The 18907-nt window shown below is 46.4% G+C and overlaps 2 protein-coding genes across 2 annotated transcripts in view; one reads left to right on the plus strand and one right to left on the minus strand.

Annotated features, from left to right (window-relative positions):
• LOC122371258 (protein capicua homolog) overlaps window positions 1-18907 on the minus strand; it is a 118059-nt gene that overhangs the window by 86364 nt on the left and 12788 nt on the right. The gene's annotated exons all lie outside the window — the stretch shown is intronic.
• LOC122371261 lies at window positions 16026-18440 on the plus strand. Its single transcript, XM_043347435.1, has one exon. It carries the CDS (start codon window positions 16026-16028, stop codon window positions 18438-18440), a length of 2415 nt encoding a protein of 804 aa, XP_043203370.1.

Consider the following 18907-nt stretch of genomic DNA (forward strand, 5'->3'; position numbering starts at 1 on the left):
ATCAACCGATGTCCGTACCACCGGCAGGAAACCTCAGGCGTTGGCACTCAGTTTGTGAAAATCCGGCCGGAGGCTGTTCCCTTTGTGACGTCATAACTCCGTGACCTGACATGACCCGGTCAAATTTTTTTATCAAAAGATGCGCAAGGTTTGCCCCATAAGGTACCCAAAATTTGGCGGCGCTGCGCGCCGCCGTTTTCGCACTATTTCCGAAAAACCTCAGGGGGGGGGGGGTTGCACCAACCCCCCCCTACATGGGCGAGGGTTAAAATATCATTGACCTCTTAGGGCAGGTCAAGGGCCCCAAAGCATTCAATCGGTTTTTGGTAAATAGCTTCGCAAAAATGGTCGCATTATCGTCATTTCGATACAATCGTGTTTTCTGTTCTCAGACGCGTCGATTTATATGCTTTTTTGTTTAGGTGAAGCAATTTAGAATGTTTACCTGAGGCCAATGTCATTTTAGGGCAACACAGGTCACGAAGCTGTTGAAAGGAGGACATGTTGCATAACATTTGATTCGGCAAGCTTGCAAAGTCCAAAGATGGCTTTCCTACATGCCGGGGTATGTCTTAAGCACAGCACGAGCCGGGCAGTAAAACTATGACCAAGAAACCGTCGGTGTCAAAATGCCATGTTATTTGATAGGCCGGGCAGGAAACAAAAGTTTACTGCCCGGGTTTACTGCCCAGGGCGATGACCTCTAAACTACAGTTTATCGCATTAGCCCAGAGGTATAATTGACAGGGAATGTATAATTGACATCATTATTGCATGATGTTTGCCGCGTAAAATTAGAAAACTAACATTTTTTGGTAAAAAAAATATCTGCTCTGCTTATCAAGGGCTTTGAAATATTTTGTATGTGTTACAAAGCCGAAATTATGGTAAGATATTCGCCTATTAGTCGAAATCCGTTATCGCTTGTTGTCTTATCTTCGTTTGATATGTCCACTGATACCTTGGGCCTAAGTTTTTGCGTTATTATTTGACAGTTGTAGTCCTTGCCTCGAAACAAACACGTAAAATATGGAAAATATAATGTATTTCACGAAAGTTTAGCCCCATAAGGCATCAACAAAGTACGATTACATAAATAAAGAAAAGATTCTTGCAAGAGCACTGGAAAATTCACGTTTAATTACTAGGAATATTATACCTTTTTCTTGTTCTTATGTCGTGGCAAATTATTCATGCATAATGTTCCTTGGATATCCAGTTTTTGTGCCATTCTGAGTTGATATTTTTAGACGCGATTCTTTTTGAAGTAAGGTATTTTGATGCAGTTTCTTCTACCAATTTCCTTCCACAGCAGTAGCGCAATCACTGTTAGGAAATTATGGACAAAACAATTGTATAAAAGTGTCACCAAAACCTGTCGAAACTACTTAGCTATGCGGCATGTAGGAAAAATCTTACTGACCTCAGCCGTACGAAATTATTTGGAAACTCGGCTTGCAAAATTTGACTCCGGCCCTCGTGCTCCGCACTCGGGCCTCCGTCAATTTTGCAAACCTCGTTTCCAAATAATTTCGTCGGCCCGGTCAGTAATATATAGTCCCGACTGGCTAGCTCATTTTGATCGGGAGTTATTGAAGAAGCACTCCTATCACCCTAGTGACGTCATAACTGACGTCACGCAAGGTGAACAATGCAAAAGTGAAGCATTAGACCTTGCCAAGAATGTATGAAGTCACGATTTGAAGTGCTTGAGGTGTAATTTTAGATCATTTCCGACGCCAAATTAACAGTTTCCATATTTCTCCATTATGCTTGACACTAAGTGCATTGCGGATTTGCATCATTTTATAACCGACAACCGTGCAGAGGTTTACTTAACCCTCGCCGGACCTATTGGTTTTCTACATACGCGCCGGCCGAGGGGGGGGGGGGGGGGCGGGTACGGCCCCCCCCCGTTCTTCGAGTTCGAGTTCTTAAGCTCTGAGTGTTCATGGAAGCCGTTGGCATCCATGCAAATTCCATAGGCATCCAGCAACTTTTTTATTACGAGCAAGCGTGAAATGTGTAAAGCGAGTCTTTTCAATATACCTACCTATAAAAATCAGCATGAACGGCCCAGCTAAGCTCAGCCAGGTCTGTAACGTTTTTAAGAGATTTTATATTAGCGACCACTGCAACTGGGCTGATTGACTGTCAGAGGCCAGTGTGGGACTTTTAGAGGCCGGTCTGGGCCCTCAGAGGCCAGTTTAACCCTCGCCGGCCCGTACCTATAAGTTTTCTACATACGCGCCGGCCGAGGGGGCGGGGAGCAGGTACGACCCCTCTCGCCATTTCGCCCCAGGTGGAGATAGCGCGTCGCGGAAAAACGAGCGTGTGCGCCGTTACGAGAGGCAGAGATCGATACCCGATTTTAAGGTCCTAGGTCAACCGGTGACCTGAGGTCAAGTCAAGTGCCTCAAGGCACGGTTCCGTTTTTTGGTGAACAGTTTCGCAAAAAACGGCCGCAGAGCCGCGATTTTGCCAGCATCGTGTTCGCCTCTCTCAGGCGCGTCGAATGATATGCTTTTTGTTTGGGTGAGGTAAACTTAGGGTGTTGACCTCGGGTCACGGTCAGGTCAGCGCCCCCAGGTCACGAAATTGGTCGAATGAGGTCATGGCTCATACCATTCGATTCGGAAGGTCTTCCTGAGTCCATTGGTGGCTTTCCCGACTCGCTAGCACAATTTGATCGGTAGTTATTGACGAAAAACTAATATGACCCTTATAACGTCATAAATGACGTCGCGCAAGGTCAACATTGCAAAAGTGACTGATCAAACCTTGCAAGGAGTGCATGAATTCACGATTCGGTGTGCTTGAGATAGTTGGAGATCGTTCCCGGCGCCAGAAAAAGTTTTCAGTATATCCCCATTGACTTATACCTAATGGTGAGGTCACGAAAATGACCTGACCTCATATGACCTATAGGAAAATCCGAGACCTACAACTTGTGAGACTCCTAATGGATACTAGGTCCTGCAAGGTTCATTTCCCTGTGAAATCTCCTCTGGCAGCAAGGGCGTTGCGAAGTTGCGACATCTGAAGGCCGTGCAGAGGTTCACTTATGACCTCATAGGTCAGTGACCTGATCTGACCCGAAAATGCGGTTGGTGTCAAAAGATCCGGCTTGATTCAAAGGTCAGGTATGCCAAGCTTCAGCTCTCTATCGCCGGCGTGTTCGGAGCTATCGCAAAAAAACTATGGAGGGGCGGCACCCCCCCCCCCCGGCCGGCGAGGGTTAAGGCCATCAGAGACCCCAGTACAGGGCCTGCAAAGAGCAGTTTGAGACCTTTAGATGCCGACTTGGGCCATCAGAGGCTAATGTGGGTCCCTACAGGCCAGCATGGGCCCTCAGAGGTCAGTATGGGACCCTAAAATGCCGACATGGGCCGGCGTTGGACCCCAGAGGCCAGCAGAAGGCCCTCAAAAACCAAGATGGGCCTCTGAGGCCAGCATCAGTCTTCAGAATCCAGTGCAAGGACCACAGAGGCTAATGTGGGTCCTTACAGGCCAGCATGGGCCCTTAGAGGTCAGTGTGGGGCCGTAACAGACCGGCGTGGGCCGGCTTTGGACCCCTAAGGCCAAGATGGACCCTCAGAGGCCGATGCGGACCCTTAGAGGCCGGCATCGGGTCTCCAGAATTCAGTGCGGGGCCCTCAGAGGCACCTAAAGGTTAGTCTTGGGACCCCAGAGACAGAAATGAGGCCACCAGAGGCCGATGTGAGGCCCTCAGACGCCGGCTGGGCCCTTGAGGCCGGTTTAGGGGCCCTCAAATGCCAGTGGAGGACCCTCAGAGGTCAATGTGGGTTCTCAGTGGTCAATGTGGGCGCTTGACCGCCACTGAAGGGCCCTCCGAGATCAGTGTAGGACCCTCAAAGACTGGTTTGGGAGCTGTTAATAGCTGGGGTTGGATTCTTGAGCCTCGTGGCAATCGAATAAGTGCCAGAGCCCCATACGCCCATGGGGGCCCATTGTTTGTTTGGGGGGGGGGGGCAAATGGAGGGGCAGATACAGACATTGCTGGCCCCCAGCCTGTTTGAACCGAGGCGGGGGCACGGTCACCCTGGCCCCCAGCTAGTACGCCTTTGACGAACTATGCCCCAAGCAGATCTGGTCAAGCGTTGGTCGTTTGTATGCGCATTCTCCTGCACCGTGCTAGTATTGTCTTATACCTTTTCAGTGCTCTCTGTCCCACGCATCGTTATCAACAAAATGCTGCGGCACCAGGACTCACAGTCTTGTCTCTGATATGGTTTTCTTCATTTAGTGAAGGAAATTGCGGTCAATAACGCTGTAGAAACAAAAGGGAATCTTCACTAAAGGGCAAGCTGAATAGTTGTCAAGTTCTGGTGTTTAGGGTACCGGGTGGTAGGTACAGACAGACACTTAAGTCAGCAAAAAGTGGGGGGGGGGCAGTTAACATTGCTGGCCCCCCCACCTCCGAAAGTGGGGGGCCATGGCCCCCCGGCCCCCCTGTTCCTACGCCTATGGAGCAGCCTCAGATAAGCTGGCTCGGTCACTGATGAGCCAGAAGCGAACCAGTGGACGAAGACACGCCCGTCCACCACGGCAGCCCAAAACATGACCTTTCGTGCGTTTTGTTCCTTGCAATCAACTGTGACATGCTGGAATCTGTTCACAAGCCTGTGATCATTTTAGAGCGGACATTGTGCTTCTTTTAAAAGTGTCCCCGAATCTTACGGTGGACAGCCGTGCGCTTCAGTGAGCCGTTTCCCACGACCATCCAAAACGCCTACGTGAAAAAAAGAGCTGACCCGTGTTATAGGCACTGAACTCTAATATATACTGGAAGGAGCATTGGTGACTTGTTTTTGTCTATCGATTTCCGCCATGTTGTGTATACCAGAAATATAAATTGCATGTACGGTAGCAGAGGTGCAGTTTAGTGAGAGGTACACTACTCAAAAGTGCTGCTGCTTCATGCTTGCAGTTTGATTGCAGTGATCAACTTCTCAAGACTTTGGTATACACAACATGGCGGAAATCGTTAGACATTCTGGCCCATATACGGCCAAGGCGAGTGCCTCCCCCTGGTTATAGGGGGAGGCATTTCATGTCCGCACAAAAGGGAAGTTTGGTGAAGTGTGGCAGTTTTAATTACATCTACAGAAATTCCAAGAAATTTGCAATAAGGCAAATACAAAATTTATGGTTTAATTATTTACGAACACATTCAACTTCGCGTTTTAAAAATAACATTCATTATGAAAGACCCTGTATATATATATATATATATATATATATATATATATATATATATATATATATATATATATATATATATATATATATATATATATATATATATATATATATATATATATATATATATATATATATATATATATATATATTTATATGTATATGTATAATACATATATAGATATATACCGTAAACGGGGGTGACTTTGCCATGTTTTCAACTTTAGACGCTTGTATTCTTTTAACTTGTTAACTTATTGGGATGACTCTATGTTCAAAACACGGATGAAGATTAGCTCTTTGGGTTTTGCTATTAGTATTATCGTAGGGGTGACTTTGTAACTATGCCAAGTAATGTTTTTGTAACGCTAACAAATACTTTTCAAGCATTTTTGTTCCATTGTATGAGGAAGGGCAACCATCCTTAATTGTTTAATAGGAAAAATAAAGCTATTTGAGGTTTTTTGCTCTTAAACGATGTACAAAAAAGGAGATATGCCTTACTTTTTTATAATACATTATATTTGTTGAAAATAATTGAGATTTGAGGCCTGTTTCACTAACAAATAAAGTGTGTAATTACAAAGAAAAAACTTGAGTTTAAAAGAAATATTTACCAACATTTGAAATTTGGATTTCACGAAACCTCCGAGCATGAATTTTGAGTTTAAAATTTACCAACTTTTTTTTACAAGAAAAAAGTTTGTAAGAAACATCGAAATCGCAAACTTTCTGTTTCACGAAGACCAAAAACTTGAAAGAAAATGTTGTACTTACAAACCCGAAATTCCAGTGGCTCTTACGTTCGGAATTTTATTACTTTTTGTTCAATGATGGAAAGCAATCAATAATTTAAAACAAATATGATATGCTGAGTCATTATATGCTCTTTTTTACTTAGCACAATTCCTACGAACCAGCTACGAGCAATAAATAAATATCGTCATGTTTTGTCATTCGCGCGCCATAATTGTATTCAACAGTCTTCTGCTGTCAAATGTTTTGCGTGCTGTTTTCTTTCAATAATAAGATATCTTTAACTATCATTTATACCATTTAGAAACAGCATCACTATTTATAATTTATTCATGCATTTTTTTGACATGAATACTAGACATAATTTGATAAAAAGAAGCAATATCTGTAACATGTTGTAGTTCTTGATTAAAAACATTTTTACTGTTTACAAGTTTTTTTGCAAACTCTTTTTATCGGAGGTGCCGCTGGTGATGAAGTTTAGTGAAATCCGATTTTACATAGTTTGCAAAAATACTTATGAATTGTAAAGTTCAAACACTTGTAATCGCAAGTTTTTAGTGAAACAGGCCTCAGATAGTAAATAGAAACTGAAAAATGGTTCAGAATAGATAAACAAGCACAGACTTTATTGTACCGGTACTCTAGGACCTTGCCGCTTTTTTCCAGCGGCATTAAGAGGAACAAAAAGAGGACGTTCTTGCGGGAACATACCGACACCCTTATTATCAGCATTTTGATCTATAAAATGATACAGATTTGAGATTTATTCAGCCAGTCTTACCGCCAAACTCAGGAGTTGTAGATGATCATGGCTGTGCTAAAAAGTTGGGCCCAGCTTCATCCATTTTTTTATTTGGGCAATTTTTGCCTTTCTTTACTCCCACTGTGCATTCCTGTGTTAATGTTCAACATATAAACTTTTGCGTTTTAAAAACAGTTTGAAGATCAGAATGATGCTACATTTAAAACTTATTTTGAATTGCATCGTAATCGTAATCGTAATCGTAATATATTTGGAGGCACATCCACCAGGTATAAGATGTTTTTTACGCACCCGAGTCAATTACAATGCATAAGACACATAAGATAAAAATAAAATGAATGAGATGTAAATCACTCGCCAAGACAGTCAACCAACACTCATACATATATAAAACACCGCATACCTTCACCTTTCAATCATCTGGCCAAGCCTCAATGAGCAGTAGCTTCTTAAGGTTACGCTTGAAGGCGTTTCCGCTAAGACACCGTAAGTCAGGAGGCAGCTGGTTGAATGCGCTGCTACAGTGTGCTAACATCCGTGCACCAGAGCATGTCCTGACTCTGTGGTTTTGAAGAAGGCCAGTCTGACGGGTCTGGTACTGAGTATTGACATGCAAAAACATTGCATCGGATAAGCAATTCATTTTTTGCATTGATAACATGGTGGCAAAGTCACCCCATGTGGCCTGCAATTCACTTGGAAGAATCGCCACCAACAATGTTAGCTAAATGAAGTGACAAATGCCAGTTTTGTTGGATATGCTAACTTAACAGCCTTGTCATGATCAACCATACCAAGTTTCAGCATCGCAGTTGGTCTAGAACATGGTTAGATAATAAAAAGTTCAGACCTCTTCAAATTTGACCATTTCAATAACTCAAATAAAACGGAGCCCAGTTAGGTATTTAGTGCTAATTTATCTCTGTGCTGGTAATGTTGGAAGGCCCATCAATTATCTTTCATTTGTGCATAAGAAATTATTACATTCTTCGTAAAATATCACTGGAGATCAGCCTAAAGCATTTTTTGAGAAGCATGGCAAAGTCACCCAGCAAGGCAAAGTCACCCCCGTTCACGGTATATATCGACACCTTTTTTTAAAACCCCACATCTGTTCTCCGGTGAATTTCCGGGAAGCACGAAAGATCTCTTTTTAGAAGTGTTCAATCGTCCGATCCTGATCAAATTTGTGTGTTCGTAAGCTTGCTCTGGCATTGCTTGATCTGCCAAGACAGAAAAACTTGAGAAAAATCGAGTGACTGTATCTTTTTTGAAGGTTTCTAAACAACTTGTCTGAACTTCACGGGAGGACAAATGTGGGGTTTAAAAAAAGGTGTCGATATAATATATACATTATATATATATATATATATATATATATATATATATATATATATATATATATATATATATATATATATATATATATATATATATATATATATATATATATATATATATATATATATATATATATATATATATATATATATATATATATATATATTAGGGTGTATCGTCGAATTTTGATTTTTTTTAATCGTCTTCACTACTAAATTTTATTGGTCCCTGGCATGTTTGAAGCCGTAGGATACCAATAAAAAAAATCTGGGACGAAAACCTAGCCTGCTGCGAGCGGTTGAACGGAGGCCTGTCGGGGCGGCGCCAGGCGTTGAAGTCTCCCCGTTAGTTACGCGCACACTAGCACCACGCGGCGGCTGGCGCCGTGCCGCCGCGTTCCCGGTCAGCCGTGTTTTAGCGTTCACTGACGAGTCGAGGTGATTATTCTAAGCTTTCCTAGGAAGCTTTCTGCCCCGCAGCTCATTATTGAGCAAGAATATCGCACAAACTGCATAGAACATTGACATGCAGGTTGTCGGCACATATGGAGAAGGGGATGTTTTGGTTAATGCCTCCTTTAATAGGAAGAGATTGTGGAAGACCAACACATTTTTGGAAATTACTCATCCTCCTTCTTCCTACGTGCCTGCTTTAGTAATCGAAGTACCCCTATTGACTCTACGTTCTTGATTCGGCTGTGGATTTTATGCATGGAATTCCGCTATATTATATTTTCTCGCTCAATGTCCCTTGAGCTATATTGAGGCGTCACGGGACAGCAATGCTCAGCACACAACCGCAGAGAAAAAGTCAATGTGGCCATGCGTTTTGTATGCCAAAATGTGTGAGCCTTGGCGTGTACCAGCAGCCGTTGTCACCATTGTAATTTTCACGACTTTATCTTTATAAGGATGCAATTTCCCACTTCCTAGTTCCCAGACTGGGTTTGGAGATATTATAGTTTTACAGAAACATTTGGGAATGTCTGTAATGTAAGTTAAAGCGAATACCGAAAGGAATCCACATATTTTCGATTTCCTGTTTGCTGTATTGCTTATTAAATGCCAGACGTCATGATGGCATGGTTGCGATTGATGGTATGCCGGATGGCCAGGGTACGAACTCACGGTAAGTCAGCTTGGCCGGCAGGCATCAACAGGCACAATAGTCTTACACTGATATCGTCACTCTCAGTTATTCGTCACCATTCAACAACAAGCCCAGAGCTTCGGGCTTTGAACCGTAAGGTACAGGTGTATGAGCAAGACATTGCGCCGATTCGAAGGGCTGGAAGGGCAGCATCGCGGGGGCTGGAATGCGCCTGAGCGGCTGAGACCATCCCATTGGGACGGGGGTGTTCTGAGTGCACTCAGCCGCTCATACTGGGAAATGCATCCAATGGAGCTCTCCATTCGAATGATTAGGGTGACCTTTAGTCTAGAACAAGGAAGGATGACTGTTGGCTGGTCCCGAGGATAGATACAAAGGACAGGTAATGACATCATATAATGAATCGAAGACGGCCCCGGTCCGATCCTCTGATAGAGGTTCATCAACACGTATCTCGTTGTGGACCATTTCGTTTTCCTCCACCGTAGTTTTTGCACCGACCTGAACGGGTTGAAAGGTAACGATGTTCAGAAACCATTAACCCGCGCCCGGCTGGGGGTCCTGGATTTCCACGCCCTGCTGGGGGGGGGGGGTGTTTGAACACCCCCCCTTCTAACTCGGCTCCTGGGCCACGTAGTGATACGCGGAAGGCGGCGTTCGAAAGAGCGTCAAAAATAATGAGGAAATCACTTCGGTCAATTTTTTGGTCAGGTCAAAGGTCAGGTCACCAGAGGTCATTGAAGGCAAAATTTCGCCGATTTCCAGGTCGAATGTCGACAATTTCCAAGAAGCCAACGCATAACTCGGGAACCAATAGAGCTACAGCGCCGCGGAAAAGCGCATTCGATAGCTCTATTAACGCGCTTTCTGAGTAATTTTCTCAGATTTGACCTAGCGTCAACGGTTTTGCCTGCAGGGGGCAAAAACTGCAAAAATAGCCGATTTTTTTGAAAACAGTTTTTCTGCAATAACTTTTGACACAAACCTTGTACGAGCTTTCTTTTACCGGCATCGTGTTCCTCTCGTCAAGACGCATCGAATGAACTATAACTTGACCTTGAAAGGTCAACTTGAAAATTTGACCTCAGGTCAAGGTCATGACCTGACCGGAAAGGGTCATGTTGCATATCGGTCGATCCGTATCGTCGAGCTGAACACATCTAAGGCGTTTTCATCGCTCTAGCATGCCTCTATCAAAAGTTATTTGCGAAAAACTGTTAGATACCATTCGTGACCTAAGATGACCTCAGGGCATAAACAGGGGTCACGGACACTATTTTCATGTTCAGTGTGTCTAAACCACTTGTAATTCAGTGTTTGGGAGTGTTTATAATGTCTTTCGTCCAAAAGAGGCGCATTTCAATTTTCTCCCATTGACTTATAATGGGGAGGTCGCAAAATTGACCTGACCTTAGGTCATCGATATCAAAATTCTGAGATATACATTTTGTACATGCTATTGCTCTTAGCAATCGCTGAAAGTTTCAAAGCGATCGGTCACTCGGTGTAGCTATGACAGACATTGAAACTTTTTATGAGGTGAGGTCACTTCAAGTGACCTGGTGACCTGACCTTGAGTGACCTTGGTCTGAAATTTTCACAACAGGTGTAGAATTGATGTATGATAAGGTGTACCAAAAACGGCGGCGCTCCGCGCCGCCGTTTTTGAGATATTCGCGAAAAACCACAAGGGGGGGTGTTCAAACACCCCCCCCAGCAGGGCGCGGGTTAAGATCGTAATTGTATATTCGTTGTATATTCGTTCACTGAGCAGGTAGGACAGGTTCAACACAGTGAAAACCTCATCCTATCATCCAATAATTATAAAGTAGTCTTCATGGAATGGAAAGGCTAACCTAACTCAACGAATATACAATTACGACCTTAATGGTTTCTGAACATCGTAATCTTCCAACCCGTTGAGGTCGGTGCAAAAACCACGGTGGAGGAAAACGAAATGGTCCACAACGAGATACGTGTTGATGAGCCTCTATCAGAGGATCGGGCCGGTGCCGTCTTCGATTCATTATATGATGTCATTACCTGTCCTTTGTATCTATCCTCGGGACCAGCCAACAGTCATCCTTCCTTGTTCTAGACTAAAGGTCACCCTAATCATTCGAATGGAGAGCTCCATTGGATGCATTTCCCAGTATGAGCGGCTGAGTGCACCCAGAACACCCCCGTCCCAATGGGATGGTCTCAGCCGCTCAGGCGCATTCCAGCCCCCGCGATGCTGCCCTTCCAGCCCTTCGAATCGGCGCAATGTCTTGCTCCTACACCTGTGCCTTACGGTTCAAGGCCCGAAGCTCTGGGCCTGCTGCTGAATGGTGACGAATAACTGAGGGTGACGATATCAGTGTAAGACTATTGTGCCTGTTGATGCCTGCCGGCCAAGCTGACTTACCATGAGTTCGTACCCTGGCCATCCGGCATACCATCAATCGCAACCATGCCATCATGACGTCTGGCATTTACTAAGCAATACAGCAAACAGGAAATCGAAAATATGTGGATTCCTTTCGGTATTAGCTTTTAACTTACATTACAGACATTCCTAAATGTTTCTGTAAAACTATATCTCCAAACCCAGTCTGGGAACTGGGAAGTGGGCAATTGCATCATTATAAAGATAAAGTCGTGAAAATTACAATGGTGACAACGGCTGCTGGTACACGCCAAGGCTCACACATTTTGGCATACAAAACGCATGACCACATTGACTTTTTCTCTGCAGTTGTGTGCTGAGCATTGCTGTCCCGTGACGCCTCAATAGGTATAGCTCAGGGGACATTGAGCGAGAAAATATAATATAGCGGAATTCCATGCATAAAATGGACAGCCGAATCAAGAACGTAGAGTCAATAGGGGTACTTCGATTACTAAAGCAGGCACGTAGGAAGAAGGAGGAGTAATTTCCAAGAGAAATGTGTTGTTCTTCCACAATCTCTTCCTATTAAAGGAGGCATTAACCAAAACATCCCCTTCTCCATATGTGCCGACAACCTGCATGTCAATGTTCTATGCAGTTTGTGCGATATTCTTGCTCAATAATGAGCTGCGGGGCAGAAAGCTTCTTAGGAAAGCTTAGAATAATCACTTCGACCCGTCAGTGAACGCTAAAACACGGCTGACCGGGAACGCGGCGGCACGGCGCCAGCCGCCGCGTGGTGCTAGTGTGCGCGTAACTAACGGGGAGACTTCAACGCCTGGCGCCGCCCCGACAGGCCTCCGTTCAACCGCTCGCAGCAGGCTAGGTTTTCGTCCCAGATTTTTTTGATTGGTATCCTACGGCTTCAAACATGCCAGGGACCAATAAAATTTAGTAGTGAAGACGATTAAAAAAAATCAAAATTCGACGATACACCCTAATATATATATATATATATATATATATATATATATATATATATATATATATATATATATATATATATATATATATATATATATATATATATATATATATATATATATATATATATATATATATATATATATATATATATATATATATATATATATATATATATATATATATATATATATATATATATATATATATATATATATATATATATATATATATATATATATATATATATATATATATATTTATTATTATTTGCTCGTTTTATTTTGTTTACCTGAAAGTGCCGATCAAAGTCATTTCATTTCTCTTGACCCGGAGGTCACCTTATTTGTCGCGTGATTAATTTTAATTTTTCGCAGTCACCCTTTGTACATTTTCGTCGATTTTTGAGGTCAGAGGAAAAACTATTTTCATTGTGTGTCAGTGTCGAGTCACTTTGTTTATGATACGAAAATAAACATTGTTTGGCTGGCTAATGAAAACTTTTCCCGTTGCAGTACGCAACAATTTATGAAAATAGTTAATTGCTTCTCGATTGCCAGCATTAACGTAGGATTAACGTAATGCTTGTCTAATTTTATATTCGAAACTCGCTTGCGCACTAGCATCAATGAGTTGGTTCTTTCAATGCGTATCACATATAACGTAAACGATGAGTTACAGCGTAAATGAAAGGCCAACACCGGCACCTCGGCGCAGTTTGGAGCCTGGTTATCGACCACCTACTCCTCTGCCGCGCAGCAGTCGAAGCTGGCGAACGATCTCCGAGGTGGCAACCAATGAAGAGAGCGTAGCGAGTGTGAGCGATGCGTCGATGTTTCAAGAGCAGATCGACGAAGAGGAGCGCCTTGAACGAGTAATTAGAGATGCCAAGTTGGAGCTCAACAGAGCGAAGGAAAGACACCGTATTCAGTTGTGTCGCGCTCGGCTGTCTCGGGCGCCGAGCGACGGCGACTCGTCTGTGACGTCTGTAGCGTCCGCCCGCGAACACGACGCGGATCACGACTTCATACAGACCAATACCGAACGACATGACAGTTTACCGATACCAGGACCTGAGCTAGGCCCGCCACCGACGCGACTGTACCTGCAAGAAGCAGTGAAGCTGGACTTCACCACGTTTGATGGGAAGTACGAAGAGTTCCCGTTCTTCTAAGCACAGGTGAAGGAGGCGCTACAGCTTCACTATTCTGAGACACAGATCCTGCGACATCTAAAAGAGAGGTTAAAAGGAGACGCCTTCCACACAGTTCACGGAGCCCTGCTTACTGGTGGCTCCTTTGATGACGTATGGACGATCCTGAAGGAGCGTTTCGGAGATCCTCAAATCATTGTTAACCAAATGGTGAGGAAACTCTTGGACAGTCCACCAGTGAGGGAAGGTGATGTCGATGCACTAGAGCGGTTTTCGACCGAGATATCTAATGCGATAGCAATCATCAGACACGTGGGCCAGTCTAATGAGCTGAACAACCTGCAGGTGATTCAAGCCCTGACGAGCAAGCTGCCTCGGGACAGTCGAGCCGAATGGGGAGCCTACGGCCGCATTAAGACCGAGGGAGGCTTGCTGACCTGTGATTTATTCGCTGCCTTCCTGAAAGGACACATCAAGGACCGGCGTTTCTGCAGCGGCGCTGGTTATCAGCCGCTCGCCAGCAAGAGTCGAAGTCTGCCGAATCAAAAACGGACAGAAACGGACAAGAACCGGATGACGTCACGCCCTCGTCAGACGACATGCACAAACACCGAACAGCTGAAATGCTACTACTGCGATGAGTCGCACTACATTCAGCGTTGTCCAGAGTTCAAGGCTCTGGGAGTGGACGAGCGCCATCGCTGGGTCACTGAACGACGTGGCTGTCTGCGATGTCTGTCCAAGAAGACACATTCGACCGGTTCGTGCCACAGAAAACGAGCTTGTGGCATTGACGGGTGCTGTGAGCTTCATCACAGAATGCTTCATGGCGCAGCGTCATCACCTGAGGTGATTGGCGTCACTCAGGGTGCCGCGGCGTCCTGTGTCATGATGAAGACCTGCGTCATCAATATAGTGACGCCTGAGGGAAGACGCCGGTGCCGAGCCTTCCTAGACGAAGGAAGCTCGGTGACGCTTATGGACAGGTCACTGGCTGACGAGCTTCAGCTTTCAGGACCGGAAGGACTCATGGACATGAAGACGGTCACTGAGGTGAAAACAGTGGAGACGATGACAGTCGACCTGCGCATTGAAAATCCCGAGAACGGCCATAAATTCAAACTGAAAACCGTCACATGTGTCCGTGATTTAGCCCTGTCGCCTCCAGCTGTTAGCGACAAACGGCTGAAGACACTATACCCGGAGCTTCAAGAGCTGAATTTACCAGAGCTGAACGAGGCTCCGAAGATCCTGATCGGTCTCGACCAGGCGGCACTGATTGCCGCACGTGAAGTGCGCAGGACGAGCTCGAAGAACGGTCCGCTTCTGCAGCGAACACTCCTGGGATGGACCGTGACAGGAAGAGTGGTCATGAGACATGACACCGTGAAACATCCACCAGAGGTTAACTTTCTCCACACAGAAGACATGTGGAGTACGGAGCAGTTCGGCTGCAAGTACGACTTTGACACGCCTTTCAGCCCAGAGGACAGAAAAGCGGACAACATCCTGAACAGCGAGGTGTACCACGACGGCACGCGCTGGGTGGCCCCGCTGCTGCGGCGAGATCGTGACGAGCCATTCCCACCCAGCAGACAGATGGCTCAGAAGAGAGCAAAGGCTTTTGAAAAACAGATGGAAAAGTCCGAGCGCCTGGGAGCTGAGCCGAGCCTGGGTGAAATGACAAGAGAAAGGATGACGAAGATGATCTCAGAAGGTCATTTCCTAAGCTGACCGCCACGGAAGCTTCATACGAGCCAGACAACGTCTGGTATCTACCCCTCATGGCTGTCACAAATCCTAACAAGCCGAACAAAGTACGTTTGGTATTGGACGCGGCTGCAAAGAGCCACGGAAGGAGTCTCAACGACAGTCTCATGCAAGGACCACAGAACATCAATTCGCTGATTGGCGTCCTGACTCGCTGGCGTGAGAAACGGATCGCTCTGACGTCAGATATAGTCGCCATGTTTAGCCAGATCAGTGTTGACAAGCGGGACCGGCCCAGTCTCAGATTTCTCTGGCGAGACGATCCCCGTGACGGTGACTTTGACGTTTTTGAGTCGCCCGTGCTGATCTTCGGCGCAGCGTGCTCACCGAGCATCGCAAGCTACTGCTACAGGCGCACAGCAACTGATTTCGGCGACGGCAGCCCGCTGGTGGTCAGAGCGGTGCATGAAGAAAGCTATGTCGATGACATACTGAGTGGAGCAGCGACAGAAGCTGAAGCTGAACAGCTGATCAAGAAGCTGACCGTGACACTCCGACGAGGAGGCTTCGAGCTGGGCCCCTGAGGGTCGAATTCCTCAGAAGTGCTCAATATGCTGAAGCCGGAGCAGCGCAGTGAAAATGATCTCAGTGTGGGGAAGACAGACGACCACCGAGCTCTGGGAATCGTGTGGAAGTCAAGCCTGGACAAGCTAACGTACCGAGAGCATGTTCCACCAGAAATCGTGACCAAGCGGACAGTCATGTCCACCGGGATGTCGGTATTCGATCCCATCGGCTACCTCTCGGGTTGGCTGCTACGAGGGAAACTTCTGCTGCAGCAACTCTGGCAACAAGGCATCAGCTGGGATGAAGGAGTTCCAGAGGAGTTGACAGCAGAGTGGCAGAAGTGGACGGAAGAGCTGAGGCGGATTCATGATCTGCGCCTTCCAAGACACCTGTTCAACAACATGTGTGTCAGCACAGTAGAGCTGCACATGTTTTGCGACGCGAGCGAGAAAGGTTTCGCAGCTGTACTCTACTACAGATGGAGAGCAGAAGACGGCGAGATCAACGTCAGCTTTGTAGGCGCTAAGACACGAGTAGCGCCAGCAAAGAAGCTGACCATTCCGAGGCTTGAACTGCAAGCTGCGGTTCTTGGGACTCGAATGATCGCCACTCTGAGGAGAGAAGCACGTGTTGAGATCGAGTCGACAACCTGCTGGTCCGACTCAAAGAACGTCCTCGCCTGGATACAGTCCTCTGCACGACGCTACCACGTTTTTGTTGCCAATCGAGTGGCAGAAGATCGTGACGTCACGAGGCCGGAGGACTGGCGGTACGTGCCTACTGAGCTGAATGCGGCAGACGGCGCGTCCAGAGGACAAGACCTGGCGGATCTGAAGCCTGCCAGGCCGTGGGTCAGTGGCCCAAAGTTTCTCCGAGAGGAGGAACACAACTGGCCAACTTCAGACGTTAAAGAACACGAAGTTTTGGCCAATGATCCTGAAACCAAGTCGGTTCTGGCGACCACCGTTCAGCCAGAACTGGATCCGTCCGCCGCACGGCCCGACCTGAGCCGCTGTTCACGCTGGCTGGTGGCAGTGCGCACTATGGCTACCATTCGAAGGTGGCTGCTCCGGCACAGAGACGGCGTTACAGGCGAGTTCACACCCTGTGAGATAGAAGAGGCTGAAAGAGCTTGGATCAAGACGGTACAACACGAGCAGTTGGCGAGTGAGCTGAAGGACCTGAAAGCGGGCCGAGCAGTGAGATCAAAGAGCAAGATCGCTGGCTTATCGCCCGTGCTGGTTGGTGGCATAATCTGCCTAGACAGCCGGATCAAACGATCACCGGAGCTGAGCCCAACCGCCCGACAGCCGCCCATTATGCTCCGAGGCCACCGCTACGTCGAGCTGTATATTCAGCATCTACACGAACGGATGGGGCACCGAGCCCATGAAGCTGTCCTGACGGAGCTACGGCAGCACTGCTGGGTGCCGCAGGCACGGCAAGCTATCCGAACGGTGGTCAGGAGATGTCAGGCCTGCAGAGTGCGGAAGGCTCAGCCTCATTCTGCCCAGATGGCGCCACTTCCGGCATCTCGGGTCACGATGCTGCGAGGCGCCTTCTACGCCACAGGAGTCGACTTCTTTGGACCCATCTGGTCAAAGAGAGGCCGCTCAGATGTCAAGCTCTGGGGCGTCATCTTTCGATGTCTGGCGACCAAAGCGGTTCATCTGGAGCTCACCGACAGCCTGGACACTCAGGCCGCGTTGATGGCGATATCCAGGTTCCAGGCCAGACGAGGCAATGTTCGCGAACTCTGGTCAGACAACGGAAGAAATCTGCGCGCCGCGGAAAAAGAACTGAGACGCGTTCTCCAGGAGCTGGATCAAGACGAGCTCCGACAGAAGTTAGGAGTGGATAAAATCGAATGGAAGTTTTCCCCTCCGTCAGATCCTGAGGCCGGAGGTGTCTGGGAAAGAAGAGTGAGGACCGTGAAGGAGACGCTGGCGGCGATCTTGAAAGAGCACAAGCCTCGCTATGAAGTTCTACTCACGCTGTTCTGCGAAGTCGAGAAAATTCTCAACTCGACACCTCTGTTCCACGTTCCCGTGGACCCTGATGATGATGACCCGCTCACACCATTCCACTTCTTGATAGGAAGGGCGACTCCAAGCTACCCAGCAGGAAAGCAGGATGAACACGTGGACCTGAGGAAGCGATGGGAGCACGCGCAGCAGCTATCAGATGCCTTTTGGCAGCGATGGGTCAAAGACTACCTGCCGACGCTCGCGCGAAGACCCAAATGGAGACAGCATCACGCGAATGTACAGGTCGATGAAATCGTCATCATCGCGGACAATCGACACCCACGCGGACTTTGGCCGAAGGGTGTCGTGGTGAAGGTGCACAGTGGTGCTGATGGCATTGTGCGCTCAGCTGAGGTGCGCACGAAGCACGGAGTTCTGCATCGTCCTGTGCGGAAACTCGTTATACTTAGTGTCATCCCACGACGGGACTAGGCGCTTCTGATCATGCGAGTGGCTTTTCAAATGGTGCGTTGTGTCTCTGTGAAAATCGTCTGCAGGTATCTGAAACCCTGGCTGTTTCAGAGAGGCCAGGATGTTGCCGATTTATTATTATTTGCTCGTTTTATTTTGTTTACCTGAAAGTGCCGATCAAAGTCATTTCATTTCTCTTGGCCCGGAGGTCACCTTATTTGTCGCGTGATTAATTTTAATTTTTCGCAGTCACCCTTTGTACATTTTCGTCGATTTTTGAGGTCAGGGGAAAAACTATTTTCATTGTGTGTCAGAGTCGAGTCACTTTGTTTATGATACGAAAATAAACATTGTTTGGCTGGCTAATGAAAACTTTTCCCGTTGCAGTACGCAACACACACACACACACACACACACACACACACACACACACACACACACACATATATATATATATATATATATATATATATATATATATATATATA

The sequence above is a fragment of the Amphibalanus amphitrite genome, unplaced genomic scaffold (assembly GCF_019059575.1).
Source record: "Amphibalanus amphitrite isolate SeventyFive unplaced genomic scaffold, NRLGWU_Aamphi_draft 001223F_arrow, whole genome shotgun sequence".
Classification (NCBI taxonomy): Eukaryota; Metazoa; Arthropoda; class Thecostraca; order Balanomorpha; family Balanidae; genus Amphibalanus; species Amphibalanus amphitrite.

Coding starts and splice junctions, on each gene's coding strand:
- LOC122371261 (XM_043347435.1), top strand. CDS start 16,026: ATGCTGAAGCCGGAGCAGCGCAGTGAAAATGATCTCAGTGTGGGGAAG.